At 40.6% G+C, this 16,685-nt stretch overlaps 1 protein-coding gene across 1 annotated transcript; it reads left to right on the top strand.

The window, feature by feature from the left end:
• The first annotated feature begins 4,217 nt into the window (after positions 1 to 4,217).
• LOC107730365 (CMP-N-acetylneuraminate-beta-galactosamide-alpha-2,3-sialyltransferase 1-like) lies at positions 4,218 to 5,702 on the top strand. The gene is made up of 4 exons (XM_016541188.1): positions 4,218 to 4,362; positions 5,121 to 5,313; positions 5,401 to 5,446; positions 5,556 to 5,702. Exons 1-4 carry the CDS (start codon positions 4,218 to 4,220, stop codon positions 5,700 to 5,702), a joined length of 531 nt encoding a protein of 176 aa, XP_016396674.1.
• Positions 5,703 to 16,685: the final 10,983 nt, after the last annotated feature.

Genomic DNA, 16,685 nt, shown 5'->3' with positions numbered 1-16,685 from the left:
GGCAATCTTACTGCAGACCCAGCTGAAATCAACAAAGCTTTTTTAGACTTCTATATTAACCTTTATACCTCTGAATACTCTTCAGGTTCAGCAAAGATCCCCAACCCCTTAGACTCATTAAATTACCCTAGAATTGATGAAGACACTGCTAAGGAATTAGGTAGCCCCATTTCACCCCAGGAGGTCCAAGAAGCCATTAGATTAATGCAGAATGGGAAATCCCCAGGCCCTGATGGGTTTACAGTTGAATTTTATAAGGAATATTCTAATTTACTAGTCCCAATTTTGGTGAGGATGTATAACGATTCTTTTCAAAAAGGTCAACTACCGGCGACTCTGTATATGGCATCCATATCCTTGCTTTTAAAGAAAGACAGGGATCCCACCTCCTGCAGTAACTACCGACCGATTTCTCTGCTAAACGTAGATTGTAAAATTTTAGCTAAAGTTCTCTCTCTTCGCCTCCAAGATGCCATGTCATCCATAATTTTATTGGATCAAACGGGCTTTACATTGGGGAGGCATTCTTTCTTTAATACTAGAAGATTACTTAACATTATTTTCTCTCCATCTCCCACTACCCCTGAAGTTGTAGTTTCATTGGATGCGGAGAAAGCGTTCGATAGGGTGGAGTGGGAATACCTGTTCTTTGCTTTAGGTAAATTTGGGTTTGACACCAAATTAATTTCTTGGATTAGACTTTTCTGTCGGGTCTCGGGTCTGATCACCTGTTTCTTGTTGTCTTTGTGCGTGGTTGTTTTGACAGCTCGCCACGTGCGCATTGTCAGCATGATTGTTTCCCCGCCCTCCTTGTTATCTGCTCGCCCCTTGTTTCACACCTGGTTCTGGTCTTCTCATTAGCTTCTCCTTATAGCTCCTCGTGTTTCTCTGCCTTTTGTCAGATTGTTGTGATTATTCCCTTGCTCTGACTGTCATAGTTAGTATTGCTTACCAGTCCGGTCTTGTCTCGTTCAGGCTCCAGTGCTCGTAGCTGCCTGTATATTTTCCTGCATCTCTCTGTGTGTTCAGAAACCCGTGGGCTCCCTTCGGCATCCACCTACCCTGGGACTCTGCGGTCTCGTTGTTGGGTTGCTCAGCCTCTCGCTCGGATTAGCGAGCTGCCCTGCCGGCTTCGTCTCCACTGCCGCTGTTGCGGCTTGTTCCAGCCGCTGCTATCCACCCATCTGTGTGGTTGGGGATTCCACGTCCACACGAACTGTCCGCGGAGGCGCTCATTGCCCGTTGTGATAATTCTCTGTTCAATAAAGCCTCTGTTGTACCCGCACCTGAGTCCAGCCTATTTCCTGACAGAACAATCTGACCACGATGGATTCAGCGGGATTGGATCCGCTTCGTTCTGCTCTCGTGCAACAGGGAGTTTTGCTGGGTCAGCACGCAACCCAGCTCAACACCACAGTGCAAGAGGTGGTCGCGCTAAATGCCCGAGTCGCTGAGCTCCTCACACACGTCGATGATCTTCAGCGGGAGGCGGCTAACCGGGGTCCTGTCCTCCGCGCTGGTATTTCTCTGGACCCCGAACCTCATGCCAACAATCCACCAGTTTATGATGGCGATCCTAATGCCTGCCAAGCCTTTCTCTCCCAGTGTTCGCTGCTGTTTTCACTGCAGCCTCGACGTTACGCCACAGAGGAGGCTAAGGTGGCATACGTCCTCACTCTCCTCTCGGGTCGCGCCCGCGAATGGGGAATTGCCGTATGGAGATCGCGGGCTCCCTGCTGTGCTACTTTTGCGGATTTTCGGCAGGAGATGGCGAAGCTGTTCGACCGGTCAGCCCAGGGAGATGAGGCGGCAGCTCAGCTGTCTCGGTTGTCTCAGAGGAGATGCTCAGTCACCGACTATGCCATACAGTTTCAGACTCTAGCGGCGGCTTGCGGCTGGAACAAGGGCGCGCTATGCGCGCGATTTCTCGAGGGACTGGATGATGTCATTGCTGACGAATTAGCGACTGTGGATCTTCCTCGTGAGCTGGACAATTTGATTAATCTCGCGCTCCGTGTAGAGGGCCGTCTCAACCGCCGCCGGCAACGCCGTCAGTCCACTACTCCGTGGCGCCACCTGGAGTCCGCTTCATCTGATGCGGCGAGTCCACAGTTAGCTGATGTTGAGTCCATGCAACTGGGTCGTCTCCGGCTTACGCCGCAGCAGAAACAGGAGCGTTTAGCTCAGGGATTGTGCCTGTACTGCGGCAAGATTAGCTAGCTACCCTGCCGGCTTCGTCTCTACTGCCGCAGTTGCGGCTTGTTCCAGCCGCTGCTATCCACCCATCTGTGTGGTAGGGGATTCCACGTCCACACGAACTGTCCGCGGAGGCGCTCATTGCCCGTTGTGATAATTCTCTGTTCAATAAAGCCTCTGTTGTACCCGTACCTGAATCCAGCCTATTTCCTGACACATGGCTTCAGTCTGTTTGCATAAAGTGAAGCTAACAATTTATAATCTGAATTAAGTAAAGTAATCGTGCGCCAATTATCTAAATACAGTGAATCTTTGTTAGGTTTTGGAATTAAAGTAATTAGCCCCTGCTTCATGGACTCAGTCAATTCACCTTTCCGTACACAGTCTCTGAACACTTCTAAAAGAAACTCTTTTATGTCTTGCCAAAAGGTCCTGTAGAATTCAAAAGGCAGTCCATCTGGACCTGGACTTTTATTAAGGGGGGATTTATGAATAATAACATCCAACTCTTCCAACGACAAATACATCTCACAAGAAGACATATTATCATCACTTATAATGGGTGTGAATGCCTGAACCCTCTCAAAAAAGCTATCAGAAATTTGTGGCTTAAATGTGGAAGTATAGAGTTGTGAATAAAAACTGGAAACAAAATTAATGGAAGAGATTGAAGGTGCGTCGTCCATCTTTTTTTACAGTCTATGGTGCTAACCTGTAAAGGTTGATGCTATTGGACAGGTAGGCTACATCACCCCCACTCACCGTGCTGTGTGATGCTACATTACAGAACTCACTATGCAGAGTTATATAGACACCTATAAAAGCAGATTCAAAGACCTAATTAATTATTGTCAGCACCATTTCTCTAATATCTCTTTGGGTTACATTTTTAATATGCTTTATACCAAGAACCAACAGTACTGGTTGGATTTTTTTTTTTTTTCCTATTGGTATTATTCCTATTAGCATTTTGGCATCGTCCGTGAAGGTATGAACAGGTAAATCCGGTACCACTAGTTGAGCAACAAACATGAAATTTTTCAGGTTGTTTTTCCATTGAGGAGGCAGAAGCTTTCGGCACTCAGATACTTTGATGATTCAGATGTCAAGAAATAAAGTCTAGTAAAAGTAATTACTTGCTTGTGATGATTTATAGACCTCAATAAATACTGGCTTATAGGAGACAAAATGTGGAACCTATCCTGACATTCTTATCATTTGGGTAAGTTTGATATTCTGGGGTAATTATTAAATTGATTATTAGTAGTCAATTTGTAATTAAATTCGATCAGTGAAATCAACTTAATGTTTTTGCCTCTGAAATGTGTGGCATCTGAAACATTTGTAATATGGGCTACTAATAGACCGAATTTAACAACAGTTCTGACAAACTGAGCAAGTCGGTCTGAGAATTAGTGTTAAACCTTACTGAAATTAACTCTTCTTTTGGTAAAACACTGTTTTAAATCTCTTTGTTTTTATTTCAACGTCATTTTATGTTTTCAATGTTTAATCGAATTGAAACAAGTGATAAAAGAACCCTCTGATGCATTAATTATTAAATCATGACGAAAAATTTATAAAATATTTATTTTTCACACCAAAACAACAATTTACTAGTTCAATTACAATGACACATAATTTTTACATTTACGAAGTTAGATTGAATTTTTTCTATTGCTTTGAATTTAATTATGGATCGAAAATCGAGTTTAAAATCTGAGAACTCATACAGTCAAGCAGAAATGACAGAAATGGTGGCAAGTTATAACCTACTACATGATGTCGATATTTTTGCGGGGTGGTGGCTTCAGAACACAGAACTGTGTCTTTTGAAGATAAGAAACTATAAAGTATAACCATAAAACTGACGCGTTTTTCTGTCTTTCTCATAACATTTTATTTGTCCACCAGGAACACCACACACGCAGAAGATGAACATCTTCAATAGACTGACGCCTCGCTACATCACCCTGCTTTTGAGCTTCATGACTATCTTTCTTTTGTTCACCCAAAACCCGATGAATAATACTGGAGACTCCTTTGATGACTCGATCTTTGAAGCTTCATGCTCCTGTAAATCTTGCGTCATGGGCTTTATGGACGATGACTGGTTCATTTACCGATACGATCCCAGCATTCCACCTCTGCTGAACAGAAAAAACTGTGAGTTACGTTGAGACACCTACAGATGGTCGAGGGTAGGTCTTTAAATATTAAATGCTAAATATTCTGTCTTTAGTAATCAAAGACTTCAGTGTCAAGCAGGCCTATGTAGAACTAGTAGTTTATTGTCTGTATATATATATATATATATATATATACACACACACACATACAGTGTATGAATGTATATAGGTTACAGCATATACAGTATATAGGCTTCCAGCAGTGCCGTAGATCATGGGACCCCACCCATAAACGGTGACATTATGTGTTTGTATTGGGGTATAACATGCATATACGTTTTCGAATAAAACAAAAGAAAAAACTGTTTATTATCATTTTTGTGACATAGAATGCCCCCTGTGAATTTCAGATGGGTCTTTTACAATGACAGTTTGCAATTTATGAGTAACATTTTAACATTACTTAGAGAGACATTTTATTCTACAACAAAATCATATGTTACAAGTACTTAAAAAAGTTTTTATAGGTCAATTTTTTATTTTATTTTATTTTATATGTTCTGTGCCAAAATACATAACATCCTGAAGTAGCTTACTAAAATTAGTCATGCGATCATGTGAGGAACGCCCTAGAGTCATGTCGAAATTCTCAATGTGAAAATGAAGATACAAATCTTTCTTATCTTGATGGTCTTCGCACGATGTCACTATTATGTAAACCAGTTTTAACAAAACCATTTTCATTGATGCTTATCTTGAGCGATGCTTATCTTGAGCTTTCAAATATTTGTACAGGGCTACAGCCATCAATGTTCAGAGTCAACTACACGAAGGTGGTGGATCAGATGTTTTCTCTCTTCCCTGATAAAGAGCACTACTCAGACGCCGGTCCAGATCGCTGCAGAACTTGTGCTGTGGTGGGAAACTCTGCAAACCTTCTGGGATCCCATTATGGGTCTCTCATAGATTTCCATGATGTTGTGATTAGGTACTAGAAGAACAAAATAATACACAGAATAATCTGATAAATGTCCTCTACAACAGTAGTTCTTTAGATAGCCTTTTTGTTCCTCAGCACCTACACACGAGTCAAATCTTCAATCAAAGCAGACGAGAACAAGGTGAGTATCCATGTTATTAAATTAATGTAAATGAAATTCAAAAGACTGATTATTAAGCCTTAAAATAAGCAGTGGTGTATGTCTCATAAATGTTTTTGTTTCTGTTTAGGTGATGGTCCTCCACCCTGCTTTCATAAAATACGTGTATGAGAAATGGCTTCTGAAACATGGCAGATATCCATCTACTGGCTTCATTACAATAATATTTGCCCTGCATATCTGCGATAAGGTAAAACTATTTGCATTTTCAGTTTAGACTTTTAATTATATAAACAGAGGTTAAGTTTGTGAAAGGCACATGATATATTAGAAAACAAAGTAAAAGGAACCCATAAAGTAGAAACGTAAATATTTTCCTATTAATTTCCCTAAAAGTGGCCCTAAAATAATTTGCATGTGCACACAAAATTTGATCTTAACTATCATCTTTTTAAATAACATCAAAGTATCCACAAAAGTTTTATGTCACAAACACAACTTTGCCTGGCATTCATTTGTGGGTTTCCTGTACATTGTAGATGGTTTTCATTGCATTTTTACATTGCTGCACACATTTGTGGATTTTAAAACATTTCTAGCATCAAGATGCACACTAATCCACAAATAGGTAGACTCTGCCCACCATCTGCTTAAGCCAATCAGATAACAGCCACATAGTGCTGACCAATTGTAGCATGCTCTCACTCCAACCAATTATATTTTGCATTACAATCAGGGTGAGAGCAGAGTCAGTAACCAACAAAGGCTGTGTCATTGATTACGTTCCATGAGTGCCCACTACTGGCGGAACCCTTGGAATGGGCTGAATTGGAACGTCCTAAGCCCTTGATCACTTAGAATTCACTATGAAGTTAATTTGTTATTTACAGTTTTTTCCTTATTCATTTGTTTGGTGCAATTTCCTATATGTATATAGGCATGCTTGGGCTGTCATAAATGGTAAAAAATATATATTTATATATTATAGAGTTGTTCGGGGTGGGGATAAGTTAAACGCATCTGCGATGACAACATAATCTTGTTGCATCGTGGTCTATAGAGCGGCCTTAAGTGTGCATTTGAAGCAGACTCGCTCCCTCGGTCAAAATCGAGGGATCGAGGGTCCACTTCACGTAATGGGAGTTACCAGATTCGGGCATTTTTAGACCATGTTACCTGATTGGCTGGCGTCATAGTGATGATAGGTTTAGGGATGTGGTCAGGTGAGGGGGATCATTTTCATTGCATGATTTAGACACCCACAAAGTCAGAAACGCCCACTTTTGCTTTGCAGAGACCTCAATTTCACGGGGAAATTAGGCTTGCCACCTGTCCCTTAAAATATGGAATCGTCCCGTATTTAAAGGTAAAATGATGCGTCCCGTATCAAATCAATAAGAGACGCGATTTGTCCCGTATTTTACAAAGGCCAACACATAGCTGAATCAACAAATAGGTATTTGCATTGTTTATAATACTAATAGCAATTATAATGAAATCAATTTCATAGTAAGTATTATTAGAGAAGCTCATTTGCACGTGATTGTATTTTGGCGTCTTTGTTTCCATAGCCACAGTCTCCATAATGCACGCCGTTAAAGCCCTTGTTGTGTAAACTGACTGAATGCTAAAACCTCAAGTTCTACACGGGAGCTTGAACGGATGCTTCTTTTCTTTATTAACTCTCACGCACGCGCATGCACTTCAAGAACTCTCTGTAACATGCTGAACACAACATTTGAATGCATTTCTCTGCATTCACTGTAAGATTATGCTCCATGAGAGCACTAGCCACCCTATTGAGATGGTCATTATGTGTCTGGATATCTGCTGCATGAACTACTATGTCATCTAAGAAAACGGCAACTCCAGGAATACCAGCCAAGACGGTGGTCATCACCTTTTGAAACCAGCTGGGGGCGGAGCTCAAGCCAAACGGCATGCGTGTATACTGATATAACCCAGTGTGTGTGACAAATGCTGTGAGGTTTCTGCTGGAAGGATGTAGTGGCACCTGCAAGTAACCTTGGTGCAGGTCCAGCTTAGTAAAGACCGTCGACCCATAGAAGTGGGTGGTCAGCTCCTCACCATGGGTAAAGGGTAATAATGGCCTTAATGACAGATCGCAAGTCCACACAGACCTATATTCCCCCAGACTTTGTCCTAGCAATGACCAGGTTAGAGATCCAGGGGACAGCATTGACTGGTTCAATCACTCCCATAGCCAGCATCATTTGGAGCTCCACCGTCACTTCATCCCGCAAGGCGAGAGGAATCCTGCACAGGGGCTGAATGACCGGCGACACCTCTGAATCCACCAGAGGCCTGTGGGTGAAAGCTGTGGGGCAGCCGAGTCCGTCAAACAGTGCCGGCCATCTCTGTTGCCAGGTAGTGGTGACATGGTGGATGTCTGAGCCCTTGTCATCTCGCAGCGTGAATTCTAAGCGTGTGAAAAGATCTAGTCCCAGGAGGTTGGCACCCTGCTCAGTAATATAGAAGGGAAATGATGGCAGGTGTTTGGAGCCATAGTGGACTGGAACATGAAGAACACCCAGCATAGTGATCTTAGAGCCGTCGTAACCACAGAGGGATGTGCAGGGCTGCTGCAGTGGCAGATGGGAAAATAACTTGTGGTATGTACTGGCATTGAGCAGAGATGACGCAGCACCCGTATCCATCAACAGCGGAAGGCTCACCTTGCCGAGAAGCACAGTTAATGTCCTAAAAGCTGTTTGGCCTGCTGATACATGTCTGATTTCAGTGCAGTCATTAGAGGCAGACAGTTGTCGCTTATGTGATGCTTGTGTAGCAGGTGCTGATCGGCATACTTTAGCAAAGCAATTTTTTAACGCAATTCCTGCATGTCTGTCCCTGTGCAGGACAATTTTGTGCCCTGGAGTTCTGTGAGCTAGAGCCACAGTTACTGCAGAAACTTCTACGACTTCCGTGCGGTTGTATAAGCTGCACTGGAAAACATGCTTCTTCAGTGTCTATTTTATCTGAAGGAAATGGACCGTGGTGTGTGAGACAGACAGATTGCATTTGCTGCGTGGGTGCATCCACCAGGGGGCGCGCATCAGCGAGAAGCGTGGAGCATTCAGTGGCTGCCTCCACTTACAGCACAATTGCCACGGCTTTATCTAGTGTTAATTTGTCGGGTTCCAGCAAGTTTCTCCCGAGTCTTGTCATACAATATCCCTTCAATAAACTGATCACGAACGATCTGATCTTGAGGAGTCCCATAATTGCATGAGCGTGCCATGTCTCGCAGATTAGTTACATAGTTTTGCACGGACTCAGCCGGACGCTGCAGCCGTTTGCGTAACTTGTATCGGCAGAGCAGTACTCGTTGTTGGCCTGTGAAGTGGTTAGCGAGGAGAGCGACCGCTTCCTCATAAGTTTCTGAATGTCTCAGGGCACGATATATTCTCTGTCCCTTCTCCCCAAGACAGTGGCGAAGCAGGGCGATCTTTCTCCAGTCTAAAATGTCAGTGTAATCCATGGTCTTGAGATATACTGTGAAACCATCAAACCAACTCGCCCACAGAATAGGCGGTTCACCAGGCACGGGAAGAAAAGGTGATGGAGGCAGAAAGCTAAACTCAGCCATTCCCGTCGCCAATGTTGTGTTTAAACTGACTGAATGCTAAAAAACTCAGTTCTACACTGGAACTTGAATGGATGCTTCTTTTCTTTGTTAACTCTCTGTCTCACGCACGCAACTCATGCACTTCAAGAACTCTCTGTAACATGCTGAACACAACAGCCCTTTCATGCGAGTGCAGCACGCTGTAAACATGCACGGTTTAAAAACATTTAAAACTCACATCTGCCATTTGAACACAAGGCTCTCCAGATGTTGGGCTGAATGGGAAAGTTATAAATGGGTCTGTTGTGTAACTAATGATGAAAGCGAAGTTTGCAGAGAAGCATTTCAGTTGCTCATGGTGGACTGTCTGACTTAAAGTGATAAAAATTTTGTCATCGTTTACACACCCACAAGTTGTTCCAACCCTGTAATTAATTTCTTTCTTCTGTTGAACATAAAAGAAGATACTTTGAAGAATGTGGGTAACCAAACAGTTTCTGGTCCCCAATGATTCTGACAGTATTTTTTCTCTATATGGAAGTTACTGAGGACCACAAGATATGGTGCTTTTCCACTGTATGGTACGACTCGGCTCGGTTTGCATTTCCACTGCAGTTTAGTACTGCTTTTGAGTGGGCAGGATTATACTCATGTCGTTAAAGTTGCGCCACCTCTACTGCCGTGCGGCCAAGAGCTGAATGACCTCCTGAAAAACGTTTTAATTCCGCATTGCCCCATCAAGTTCTCGCTGGATCCGCACCTCGGCTATCAGCGAGAGGAACGTCTGTACTTCCTCCTGGACGGACAGTTGTTTCTGTTGAAGAACTTGTGAAATTATGGGCTGTAGCTTAAGACATTGAACAGACATTGTATCTGGTATCACCTGACAGAGATCAGCTAGCCGTTTGAACAAGTTGGCATTTGTTCTAATGATAACAGGAACTTGGTCTGAGTTGCAAGGTTCTGGACATACCAAGGCAAGTACGGACAAAGACCCTGAAATGCCTCAGTCTTTGGGGAACTCAAGGTCTACCACAACATATCCTTTGTATGGGTAGCTTGACTCACCCAGTCCCCATATGGCCAAGCCATGAACTCAATGGATTGGTACATCTGACAGATGTTGGGAGTACCAATTCTCGAAAATAATTGTGACTTGTGAGCCACTATCAAGCAGAGCTTCACAAGGATGTCCACAAATCTTAATATATATGGTAGATGATGGCCCTACTGGTCCCTTGGGAATGTTTTCACTGTGCTCCTCTTCACATAACAGTTTCTCGTTGACTTACTCTGTGTGGATGTTTTCTCTTCTTTAAGCCTTCGCAAGACATGAAGCAACTTCATAGAGCTCTCTGGAGCACTACATCTGGTGGCAGTATGCCCATCTTGACCGCAACGATAACAAAATAAGTGATCAGTATCCTTAAAAGACGAGCTTCTCGCTTGTATAGCTGAGCTACTTGAAGTGTCCATAGATTGTGTTTTGGGTTCTTTCAACTCATTAGCAGACTTTACTGCCATAGTGGACAACTGAGTCTGTAGCTCTTTTACTTGCTTTTTCAGGGCTTGCAATTCACTATTCTGATCTGCTTTATCTGACTTCTTTGGCGTAGTAATACTACTACTATTTACAATAACAGTTGGCGTAGAGAGCCATTGGGTAGACAACTCTCTTACCATTGACCACAAATCCTTTATTTCAGTGCGTAAATCGGAGAGTTCTGATTGTTCCGATTTTACATCTTAACTGATCTGCGCAGTTCGAACATGCTGTCTCCTCACAGGTGCACTGAGCTTGTGCCTTGCTGCATCCTGTTCTTCCTCCTCGCAGATTAAGGTGCTGCAAAAAGGTAGGAGGATGGCTCTTTCTTTCCCTCAGTCTTAAACGCAACAGCAGAATATCTGATTCGGTAGCCCCTCTGATGAGCTGCTCAACCTGTGCTTTGTTAGCTAGTGTGGAATCTAGGCCTCCTTTCTGCAGTACCTTGGTGATGAGGGATGGCTCCACCCTTCTCAAAAATGCAGATAACAGCTCACCAGGATTCTGGCGCAGCAGTCGAAAAGTGAAGTACAGATCTTCACCTGACTCAGCTGTTCCAAATGCACTTTCTAAAGCCTCTATGTATTCAATAGGACTTGCATCTGGATGTGCCATTCTCACAGCTTGAATGATCTCCAAGGCTGAACCCTTTAGACCAGTGTTTCCCAACCTTTTTTTAGTCGCGGCACCCTTTGGAAATTTTAACAAACTTGTGGCACCCTACAAAATTAATTTGAGCGGTGAACTCATTTTCGGCAGCCGGAATTTCGGTGCATCTCTAATTATTGACAACATCAGAAATGGATAGTATATAATAGATGCTTTTTTGAACATTTTAGCAATTTAAAAATATTAAAAAATGATTTTTTACACGGCACCCCTGCTCTCGACAGACGGCACCCCGGTTGGGAAACACTGCTTTAGACTTTCTACAATCCTTCTCCTCTTTTCTTTGTTTGAGCAGTCACACTCTTCTATCATGAGTCTGGCCTGATTGCTCCAGCTGTCTAAAGTCTCTTCCCCTACAGGAGTAGGGCTTACAGCTGATAGGGTTCTACGACGACGATAAGCACTGCTCTCTGGGGTGGGTCTTGCTGTTTTTTCTAACAGTTCCCCAACGGCTCTGATGATAGACTCAGGGCTATTTCATGATGTTAGGTTAGAGGCTTTGACAGATTGAATATCCTCCCCAAGTCTTTCCTTCTTCTCTTAGTAATCTGGACAATTTCTCTGTGAAATTCTTGTGATCATCTCCAAGGTCTCCTCAATGTGTGCCACATCAGATTCTTTTGGCACTCTGGATATCATAACTGCATGAGCCGGATCAATTCCTTCACCCCTACACCAATTACGGAGTTCAGAAATCATTGCAGTACTCGCTGTGCCAGCCATGGCTGCTCTGCTTTTCCTCAAATAAATCTCAGATCTTCATCTTACATTAATAGCACAAAAAACAAACAAACAAACAAACAAAAAATATCCCAGCGGTGCCTCCATTTATGTAACCTCTTTCCCCAGTGCTGGTTATAGGTAGCTAAACTACTTTAGAAAATGTAACATGGGATGGGGCCCTGGCTTTGGTTTGAAAATAAATACTAATAAAACAAGTAATTCAGGTGTTACGTTTCTTTTTATAACTATTTGTTTTACACGACGCTTATTGGCGGTGCCTCCCTTTATGTAGTAATTGTATGTTTAATTCCAGATATCCCACTAAAACTGTGATAGTTTAACTGTTGTAAACTCAAACACAACAAAATGTGAATGGGAGAAATTATATACAATTTACTGAAGTAAACTTGAAATTAAAGTATTCAGTATAGACAATTAAATATGTATGAAACTGAAAATAAAAGCAAATAGTTAAACAATATACACTATAAAAAGAAGCAGTTCCAATATAAACCCCCTATTCAACTGACACCAAAATAAAGGAAATTGAAAATCAGTTGAACGTCTATGACATTAAATTAAGTGGGCCCACACACATACATTTGTCTCTCATTCAATCAGTCTTAAACAAAATAAATCGTTGCAGGCCTGGGACGTGGCTTGAAAGCATGGTGACCAAAAAACAAAACTGGCCGCTTCACTTTAAAAGCAACAAAAAAATAATTTAACTGCACGTGCTTTGTAGTACTCACGACATGAGATATGGCTGTGTACTGGCTGTATATAGTCCAGTGACCACGAACAACATGCACAACTGTACAGGGCGGCAAGTTCAGGCAGGTAACATTTCAGCAGATACAGGATTCAGTGAAGAATATTCAACGCCACAACTCATCAAAGAGAACGTCTTTTCCCATGGACGAGGAGATTATCCCGGTCAATAAACAAATGGCTAAAGAAACAACTGTCTGTTTCCTTCAAACAAGTAGATAAGCATCCCAGAAAAGCACAACGATTTGTCATCCATATTACTGAGTGTACTTTATCATATTTGTAGAGAACTAATGTGGATTGCAAGTTCCTGTCACTTTCTCCTCATAAGCTGCAAGTGCTCCGCACATCTCCTGAGCCCCGCCTACTCATGAACAGTAAACACTGAAAATAACCCAATCAGAGACCAGTAAAATAAAGATGAGCAGGTATTCTAGTGCAAACAAGTTAGGGTGTATGAGCACATAAACATTTTAGTACCTTAAAACCAAACGTATTAACCCTTTGCAGTCTGTATTTCTATATGCATATAAATAAAATCCCATCTGGGCTACACTATAGTGATGTGTGACACTTCAGTAGCTATAAGATTAAAATGTATTTCTATTTACAACAAATAACAGTCTACAATAAGGTTACATTAGTTGACGTTGGTTAATGCATTAACATGAACTAAAAATGAGCAATACATTTGTTACAGTATCATCTTTGTTTAAAAAAAGTTAATAAATTAAAATGAATTTAAGTAGGTACAGTATATTAAACATTTGAAAAATATGGTTTCAGTACGGTATATAAAAACAATAAAGGCATAATCTGAAAAACCAAGCCTTGTGCATTATAGGGAATAATATTCGGAATATTTTACAGTTGGTTTGATAAATTTACATCAAATGGTGTTGTCGTTTAATGGATTTATATTATTGCATACAGTTAATTTTAATTATGTTTAATGTTTAATTAATTTAAATGGTTAATTTTTTTGAAAAAAAAATCCTAGAAATTAAGCCTTGTGCAACGTAAAGGTAATATATTTATGTCTATCGGAGTTAGTTTGCGCTCAAAACATAACAGCCGCAAATAGTTTAAATGCAATAATAAAAATGTCAGAAGCTAAAATTAGAGACACATTTATTAATCTCATTGGGTCAGTTTACAATTACACAGTGGCGGTTTGATCACAGTGGGTAACGGATAGATAATCTGAAAAACCAAGCCTTGTGCATTATAGGGAATAATATTCGGAATATTTTACAGTTGGTTTGATAAATTTACATCAAATGGTGTTGTCGTTTAATGGATTTATATTATTGCATACAGTTAATTTTAATTATGTTTAATGTTTAATTAATTTAAATGGTTAATTTTTTTGAAAAAAAAATCCTAGAAATTAAGCCTTGTGCAACGTAAAGGTAATATATTTATGTCTATCGGAGTTAGTTTGCGCTCAAAACATAACAGCCGCAAATAGTTTAAATGCAATAATAAAAATGTCAGAAGCTAAAATTAGAGACACATTTATTAATCTCATTGGGTCAGTTTACAATTACACAGTGGCGGTTTGATCACAGTGGGTAACGGATAGTGTCACACATCGTAATTTCTTCACTCTGGATCTTTCTGACGTCCCTCGTTGACCTCTTGATCATAGATTTGCTCTCTCAGTAACCTGTTGTGTCTTGGAAAATGAAATAGAACTTATTCTGCAATGCCCTCCCTGGTTAACCAAGTGATGGTTCACTGCAGTAGGTTGCTTCAAATGTCATTCAGGGGTTAAAAAAAAAAATGGGGGAAAATAAATCAAATACTTCTGAGAGGGTTTTTTTATGGCATTTTGCCTGTTTTGTTGGTAGAATAGAAATATACAATAACAGGTCATCAGCAAGAACCAGTTTCATTTTACAGTTGGTCTCACCATCCAAAAAATAACATTCACATTTAGAAAACACATACAGCATTTACTTACCAGATGTGAGTAGCTCTCAATAACAGCTTAGTCACTGAACCATCTCTCACGATTAATTAAAACCAAGATAATTTTGTCAAATTGCATTTGATTTTAACATTAAGTCTCACAGTAGAGTCGTAGACGTTCTTCCTGACCTTTGAGTTTTTTGGGGAGGTAGCAGAGGAATAACTGATGCATGTTGAACACTTTGGAGCATTAGGAGGAAAAAATGGAGAAGCCGTTTACAAAGTGTGCCTCAGTTTCTTCCAGATGCATGCTGGGTAAGTGCTGGCTGGGCTGACGAATGAGGTCACGGGGTGGAGAGAATGATGCATAGACGCCAAAAGCAGGTGGGTTTAGAAATGCACACACACTTTCACACGCAATTCTGTTTTAGGTGGAGGTAACGATCACAATTGCACAATCATGGCACAAAATACACTAATGTACAAGAATAATGCTCCTCGAAGATGATACATTCAGCCATATTGAAATATTCCAGATTGAACATTTAAGAATGAATGAACAACACAAAGAAGATGGCGGAAACAATTGCAATCGCACAATCACGACACAAACTACACTTCAGCGTATAAATAATGCTCCAATGACTATGTATTCAGCAATATTGAAGTATTCCTGATTGAACATCTAAGAATAAATGAAGCAACACAAAGAATCAACAGTTCACATGCAACAGGGAAAATAATCAATAAACTACATGTGGCATTTGAGAATGAAGCTAAATAAAGAAATCCAGGAAGCAAGAGAGCTGGGAAGATGGTAAATATCCCTACATATGTAATAGGCTTCTCAAAAATATCGAAAATGTTTAACAGAAAACAAATTAAACTTATCAAAAGCAAATCAAACAAATGGCATTAAAGGTGTCTTAATTTAACATCATTAAAATAAGATTTATTTTATTTTATTATAGTTTATTTACATTTGCATTTACATTTATTTTAGAAGCAAAACTGCGTACACAATGTTGAGAATACGGCTCTGTTCCAAAAGCCTACTGCTCTTCTATTCTGCCTACTGTCTACATAGGCAGCTGCTTTCTAAGTGACACAATACCAATAGAGTTTGACATTAGCTAACATATGTTGTTTAGCTAGCAATAAGCCTGTCAGGCACAAAGAAAGGCACCTTTCTAGAATTGTCATGTTGCCCCAATAAGCTTAAAAATTCCCAGCACACACAAATGTTGAGTAAAATTGTTCTTTTTTAATTACACAAACACTCCTGAAAATATGGCTTGAAATGGGGGTTTTCGTACCTATTCAATTAGTGTGAAGAACATTTCAATAATCTAAAGAACTTTTTCCAGTATACAGAACATTTAGTGCGATGAAAAAGTTCCTTGGATGTTAAAGGTTCTTCATGAAACCATCAATACCAATCATTTTTAAGAGTGACAGATGTTTAAAAAAATGAAGCTGATGAACAATGAACAACAGGAATCAAATAAAAGGTCAAGTTTGTGAAGTATATGACAAACAAAACATTTTTATGTAAATAGCCTTTGATATTTTGTCATTTAGCAGACAAGCCAATTAAGTTAAAGTGTTGGTAAATCAAAGAACTGGTACTATGACATTTAACGCAAAAGCAATTAGTCGTCTTTTAGCGTGATGTGTGATTATTTCATCAAAGTACGGTGCAATTCCATCAAGAAAAGGTGATCACACAGTTTGGCTCCAGGCTAAAAAATATCTCATTAAACTTGTGGATCTGAAATGGAATCTGTCAAATCAATGTCATGTTATGACAGCAATAGAAAAATCATTACTGGTGATGGTCTGAGCGTGATAAAAAACCGCACGTTCGACCACACTTTACACTTTAGCTGAAAGACATGCAAATACACACGCCTGTTTATTCTTGGGCTGGATTTAAGTGCTGAAGAGGTGAGTTTCTTCTTTGTACGAGGAGTTTGTGTCCAAAAAAATTAGTAGGAGGGAATTTCTCGCAGATAACAGTATCTCATTCCTGTAACGGCGAATAACCAGAG

Source organism: Sinocyclocheilus rhinocerous, unplaced genomic scaffold (genome assembly GCF_001515625.1).
Source record: "Sinocyclocheilus rhinocerous isolate Xijiao unplaced genomic scaffold, SAMN03320098_v1.1 scaffold2896, whole genome shotgun sequence".
NCBI classification, from domain to species: domain Eukaryota; kingdom Metazoa; phylum Chordata; class Actinopteri; order Cypriniformes; family Cyprinidae; genus Sinocyclocheilus; species Sinocyclocheilus rhinocerous.
The sequence above is the reverse complement of the archived record's forward strand: the minus strand, read 5'-3'. Positions and strand labels throughout refer to the sequence as shown.